Source organism: Corvus kubaryi, unplaced genomic scaffold (genome assembly GCF_017639235.1).
Source record: "Corvus kubaryi isolate FWS band 111438036 unplaced genomic scaffold, C.kubaryi_AGA036_p1.0 37027, whole genome shotgun sequence".
Taxonomy (NCBI): Eukaryota; Metazoa; Chordata; class Aves; order Passeriformes; family Corvidae; genus Corvus; species Corvus kubaryi.
In genome coordinates this window covers 37,294-43,787 of record NW_024581012.1, presented here as the reverse complement: position 1 = coordinate 43,787, position 6,494 = coordinate 37,294, and the positions used below count along the sequence as shown (strand labels likewise).

General features: G+C 54.4%; 1 protein-coding gene across 3 annotated transcripts in view; it reads left to right on the top strand.

Moving 5' to 3' along the window:
- Positions 1–6,494, top strand: part of POU6F1 (POU class 6 homeobox 1) — an 18,255-nt gene that overhangs the window by 2,438 nt on the left and 9,323 nt on the right. For all 3 annotated transcript variants that reach the window (XM_042020591.1, XM_042020589.1, XM_042020590.1), the window contains exon 3: positions 685–779. In XM_042020591.1, coding sequence (XP_041876525.1) covers positions 685–779 — 95 coding nt within the window. The remainder of the gene's footprint in view (positions 1–684; positions 780–6,494) is intronic.

The window sequence follows — 6,494 nt, the reverse complement described above, 5'->3', positions numbered from 1 at the left end:
CCATCCCATCCCATCTCATTGATCCCATCCCATTGATTCCATCCCATTGATCCCATCCCATCCCATCCCATCCCATCCCACTGATCCCATCCCATCCCATTGATCCCATTGATCCCTTCCCTTTCCCTTTCCCCTTCCCATTCCCCCTTTCCCCTTCCCGTTTGGGGTCCCAGCGTGGCCTCAGCCATCCCCTCCACCGCAGCCCCCCTGTCTCACAGGTGCAGGGGAAGGGGTGGAGATCCCACCTGGAAGAGGCAGGAGTGGAAACTTTCCCACCTTTTCCAGCCTCAGGTGTAGGAAAAAAACTGCCCCAGGACTTTGGGATGTCCCTCGGGAGGCTCCTCCCGGCTCCCTGTGGCTCCCTGGGGTGGGTGTGTCCCACCTGGGGGTGACTCCAGCAGGACACAGGGCCCCCCCCCCAGCGACTGCTGTCACCTGCTCCAGGAAGCGTCCCCAACAATCTGGGCCTCCTCGGGAAGCACCAGGGACTTGTGGGGGCAGCCAGGGGTCACCTGGAGATCTGGGGACCCACTTTGGGCTCCAGCGAGGTGGCTTCACCTGGCCCATACCTGGTTTTTAGAGTTTCAAAGGGGTTTCAGAGGGGTGAGAGGAACCCCAAATCCCCCCGGGCACCCCCAGGCTCTCGCCCAGGTGGTGACAGCTCCTCCTTGTCCCCTCTTGCAGCATGTGGCAGGTGTGACCCTCCCCAGCTGTGCCAGGTCACCATGGAGCTGTGCCCGGGGCAGCCCCAGGAGGCCCTGCTGACCGTCAACGAGCAGGTACGGCCACCCTGCCCCCCAAAACCGGGCCGGGGGTGGGACCCCAGTTTGTGCCCTGGGAGGGGCTGAAACTCCTGTAGGGAATTCGGGGGGCTCACCTGGCCCTGGGCCACACCTGTGGGGCTGGAGGGGCACTCTGGTCCTGCAGGTGTGGGGTGCTGGCCCTGCTGTGGGGTGCTGCAGGTTTGGGGTGCTGTGGATGTGGGGATGATGCAGGTGGGGGGTACCTGCTCTGTTTTGGGGTGCTGCAGGTGTGGGGGTACCGGCTCGATGGGTTCATACAGGCTCAGGTGGAACAGCCAGGTTTAATTAATCATTAATTAACACCGGGGTCACCCCCAGTCCTCGGGGGGAGGGCCCAGAAATGAGTCTGGGGGCACTGTGGGGGCTCTGAGGGCTCATGGCTCCCTCTGAGGGGCTGAGCCAGCCCTGCCCCAGCAGGAGCGGGAACATCCCTCGGGAATGGGAACGTCCCAGCAGCTCCGGGAGTGGGTCTGGGGGTGCGCTGCAGCTGTGAAAGGCAGGACCTGCCTGATAAAAAGCCTGTCCGGGACGATAAGAATCCCGGTAGGATAAACAAACCAATCCCAGCAGGATAAAAACCCCAATCCCAGCAGGATAAAAAACCCAGTGCCTGTGGGATAAGAAGCCCAATGCCTGCGGGATAAGAAGCCCGATCCCGCCCCCACAGGGGCTGCTCCTCACGGCCTCTTCTCCCTTATCGGGCTCAAAGCCCAGCACGAGCCCGTCCCCTCCTCCCCGGGCCGGGCAGGGGGTGCAAACCATTACCCCTGAGCGTTCCACACCCTCCCACCGGCCCCTGGCTCCGAGCAGCCAAATCTGCCTCCATGGGGATGATTTTCACCGGAGGGAGAGAAGGAGGAAGGAGGGAGGAGGTGGATGGGAGATGATGGCCCAGAGCCACAGCAGTCCTTAAAAACACCAGTCCGGGAAGCAATGGCATTCCCATTCCCGCTCACCAGAGAGGCCCAGAGGCAGGGAAACCGAGACCTTGGGCTCCAGCCGTTGGTCCTTGGAAGGTTCTCTGGCCTGGTCAGGGGTCTCCTGCTCCTTCTGCGGGGTGGTGGCCTTGCCCTGGTGCCACAGTCACATCTCACACCCCACACGCTCCAGGCTCTTCCAACAACGGATGGAGATCCCGGTTTTGTAGAGCCAGGTTTGGGAGCTGCTGGAGCTGGGGGTTCAATTCCCCCAAGGCACAGCCAGCCCAGTGCTTTGAGAAGGTGTGGACTGGGTGGTGTCTTGCAGAGAAAATCGGTGTCTCTGAGGATAAAAGTGTTCTCTGGCACTGGAGACGCTCCCATGTCCCACTGGGAAACCCCAACAGCAGCGCTGCACCTCACTGAGCACTGCCCCACGTCCAGGGGGGACTGGCACTGCCTGGCCGGCTCCGTGGGTTTGGGAAGAGCTGGATTTGCTCTGGGTTTGGGAAGAGCTGGATTTGCTCTGGGTTTGGGGAAGAGCTGGATTTGCTGTGGGTTTGGGAAGAGTTGGATTTGCTCTGGGTTTAGGGGAAAGTTGGATTTGCTCTGGGATTGGGGAAGAGTTGGATTTGCTCTGGGTTTAGGGGAGAGCTGGATTTGCTCTGGGTTTGGGAAGAGCTGGATTTGCTCTGGGTTTAGGGAAGAGCTGGATTTGCTCTGGGTTTAGGGGAGAGTTGGATTCCATGCACAGCCCCCTGATACGTGGAAAAGACTCCTCTGCTGGGTTAAGCGGTGCCGTGGGTGTGTTTATTCCAGCGCTGGGGCACACGTGGGTGTGGATTGCCCCACTAAATGCCCCCCTCGGCTCGGTCTGTGTCGGGTCACGAGCTGCATATTCATTAAACTCCCCCACGAGCCTATGCATATTCATTACCCAGCCCCGCCTAGCCCCCTTTCCTCTCTTAATGAGCCCAAAGTCATTTCCATCTGCGTTGGGCTCGTGCAGGAGTCTCTGGGGTGAAGTAAGGAGTCCTCAGATGAAGTCGGGAGTCTTCCTCAGGTTAAACTTTTCACCTTGTGCTTGTTCCCTGAATTCCTGGCCCAAGTTCAAACCCCAGGGCTGGGTTGAGCTGGTTTCTGGGTCCAAAGCGGGATCTTTCGGTCACGGCTGCTTCCCCTTATCAATAGCTTTGTGTCCTCCCTTTTTCTGATCGGCAGATGTGACAAATCCAAGCTGTGTGCAGCCCCTTCAGTAATTCACTTAACCCTCCTTTCCCCCACTCACCATTGGGATCCATCCCTTTCCCTGCGCCTCCTGTTCCGCACTGAGGTCAAATAAAGTCACAAACCCTCCCAGGACACCTGGTGGGAACCCCAGCACTCCGGTGGGTCCAGCCCTACCAGATGTGGGCAGCTGGGAAGGCATTTTCCCAACCAGACATGCCCAAACTGTTCCTTGTGGAATATTTGGCTCGTCAGGGATCCAGGTCACCTCAGGGAGCTTCCTGTGCCTTTTCCCTGGAATTCCAGGCCCTGGGTGATGGGAATGGCCCAGGACAGCCCCGTCCCCGAGGCCCATCGGGTGTAGCCTCAGTACCCCTGGTTGGGATAACCCAGCATGTCCTGGATAACAGCTCCCAGCTGCCAAGGTACTCCAGGTTTCTATGGGCTCACCTGCTCCTGCTGCCAAAAAACGCAGGATAAATCAAACTCTAGCACTATTTTTAGTCCTAGAAAACGGCGCTGCTTCAGTCACTCCCCAAACTCCCCCGCCCCCCACTTCCAAAACTTTTCACTATTTCTACATTTTAGCGAACGAAGAAATCCGTGCCCATGGGCTATAAATTACAGAACTGGCATTAATTTGCGTTCTGTCCCCTATTGGTTATTGATTTCTCTCTCCTCATGCTGGTTCAGTCCCCACTCTCAGTCTCTTTGTTGCATTTTTCCCAGATAGGGAGAGTTTCGGTTCAGCCGTGGACTGCCTGTGTCTCTTCTTTATCTCTGGCTCCTGCAGAATGTCCTTGTGCTCTGTAAATCCTGCATTCCTCACGTCCAATTCCAGCAAAAACATCTCCCTCTCCCAGGCTTTGTTTATTGAGAGAAGGATCAAGGTTGGTTCAGCAAAACTCAAAAGTTTCAGCGATTTTCCCAAACCGGGTTCCCAAAATAGCAGCCGGTGACAAACCTTGCTAAGTGCCGGCTGCGGTGGAACGTGGCGCTGCTTGTGGTTAATTAAAGCCATTAATTAGAGAAGTTAATTAAAACAATTAATTAGGAAAGTTGTTAGGGAAGTTAAATCATTTCCAGCGCAGAGGCACAGTCTGTAAATGGTTGAGGAGGGGTTGGGTGGGAGCTGGGAAGAGAATTCCCTGTTTTTCATCCCTGTTCCCTTCCCAGTCCTGTCCCTCCCCCTGCCCTGGGACAGCCCCAGGGGACATTTTCTCGTGTTTTGTCAAGGTTATTTCGTTCCCCTGTTCATAGCCCTGAAAAATTCAAACAAATCATCACAAATCTGAAGCCCTCCGAGGCAGAACTGATACAAATCCCTTCATTTGGATGGTTCCAAATGTTCATTAATGCTCGTACCAACTCCCAGGCTTCATTTGGTTCAATTCCCTGATTTTCAGTTCGTTGAGACAAATTTGTACATAAGATAAATGTACATTTAAGGGAAGAATAAAAGCTTTTCCCACACCATTCTTCTTTTCCAGTAAAAAAAAAAAAAAGACAAAATCAACTCAGCAAAAAAATCAAACTGGCAGCACACGAAATAAATCTGGTTTGGATAATCCCAGTCATATTTAGTCACCCAGCAAGTTGCTCACAAGACAAATCAGCAGTTATTATTAAATTGATAACACAGGAGGTTCTTTTGGGGACAGTTTAAAGTGGTTTTGGTCCCCCACAGCTCCATCCGATCCCATAAAAAGGGAAAACTCAGCCCAGGACAGAGCAGTTATTAAAAAACCAGGAGAAGTCCATCAATTCCCAACTCCTTGTCTGCTCTGGCGGCTCCAGGGTGGAACGCTGGCATCGGTGACTCCTGTGAAAGTGGAAGAGCAGAGTGATGAATGCATCCCCAAATCCTGGGATGATCTGGGAGCCTTCCCTGTAAACCCAGTGCCCTCCCCACTCGGGACTGGCCAAACTGGTCAGCCCCAGCTCCCGGGGGCTCTGGCACTGGTGAGGGTTGGAAGGGGAGTGTGAGACCACCCCCAGTGCCCAAGGACCTTGTGGAAATCTCAGCTTTTCACTCCAGGAATTCTGATTTTCCCTCTTTTTCCGCTGCTCTGTGGGCAGCACCGCCTGCCCTCTGCCAGGTTTCTGTCCTTCTGCAGGAATTGCAATTCCACCCTGGCGGGGTCAGGAATTGTCAGAGCCCAGCTCAGGGCAGGAGGAGAAAAATGACCATTGGTCACTGGGGACAGTGACCACTGAGTGACCCTCAGCAGTACCACCCTCAGTGACCCCCTGAGGGTCAGTGTCCTGCTCCCCACGGACCCTCCCTGAAGGTCAGCTGGGCTTTGTCCCAGAGGAGACCTCACAGCAGGTCTGGGTCACACCAGAAACCCCAAAACCAGTGCTGGACCTCGCTGAGCACTGCCCCACATCCAGGGGATCCCAGCATTGCCTGGCCAGCTCAGGGAATTTAGGGAAGAGTTGGATTTGCTCTGGGTTTTAGGAAAGAGCTGGATTTGCTGTGGGTTTGGGAAGAGCTGGATTTGCTCTGGGTTTAGGGGAAGAGCTGGATTTGCTCTGGGTTTGGGGGAAAGTTGGGTTTGCTCTGGGTTTAGGGGAAAGTTGGATTTGCTCTGGGTTTAGGGAAAAGTTGGATTTCCTCTGGGCTTAAGGAAGAGTTGGATTTGCTGTGGGTTTGGGAAGAGCTGGATTTGTTCTGGGTTTTAGGGAAGAGCTGGATTTGCTGTGGGTTTAGGGGAAAGTTGGATTTGCTCTGGGTTTGGGGGAAATTTGGATTTGCTCTGGGATTGGGGAAAATTTGGATTTGCTCTGGGTTTAGGGGAAAGTTGGATTTGCTCTGGGTTTGGGGGAAGAGCTGGATTTGCTCTGAGCCTTGCAGAGGAACAGCCACGATTCTCAGGAGGGTCAGGACCAGGCAGTGATTGACCCTCTGAGGGTCAGTGTTCTTCTCCCCATTAACCCTCCCTGAGGGTCAGCTGGGCTTTCTCAGGGAGAAAACCTCCCGAAGGTCTGGGTCACCCCGGAAAACCTCAGGGGGTCTGATGTGCCCAGGTCAGACCAAGAGGAGAATTGGAGTGGTGGGGAGCAGCGAAGATCAGGCACCTCTCCAGCTGCCAGGACCTTCTGCCAGAGGTTTCTGTCACTTTTCTGTCTCTTGTCCCTTGTCCAACCCTCCAGGTGCCATTAGCCCATAGGGAAACCTCTGGATTCTCAGAGTGATCCTGGCCCTGGCACGAATAAAACATTCCAACCACCCCAAATCCAGGGTAACGCGGGGTGTTGTTGATGGAACCCTTGGGGTGAATTAGAGTGACACTGCATGACCTGTGTTTATAAACATATAAATATATAAAGATACATCAATATAAACATAGGGGTGTGTAGGATTTGGTTTAGAACAATTTAGTTGCAATGGAGAGCAGGGTTGGAGCTGTTTGGGTTGGCCTCATCTATGGAAAGAACAAAAATAACACAAGAAAATGTACAGGGAAAAGAGAAAAGGGAAGGAGGGAGGGAAGGAGGGAAGGAAGGAAGGAAAGGAAGGAAGGAAGGAAAGGAAGGAAGGAAG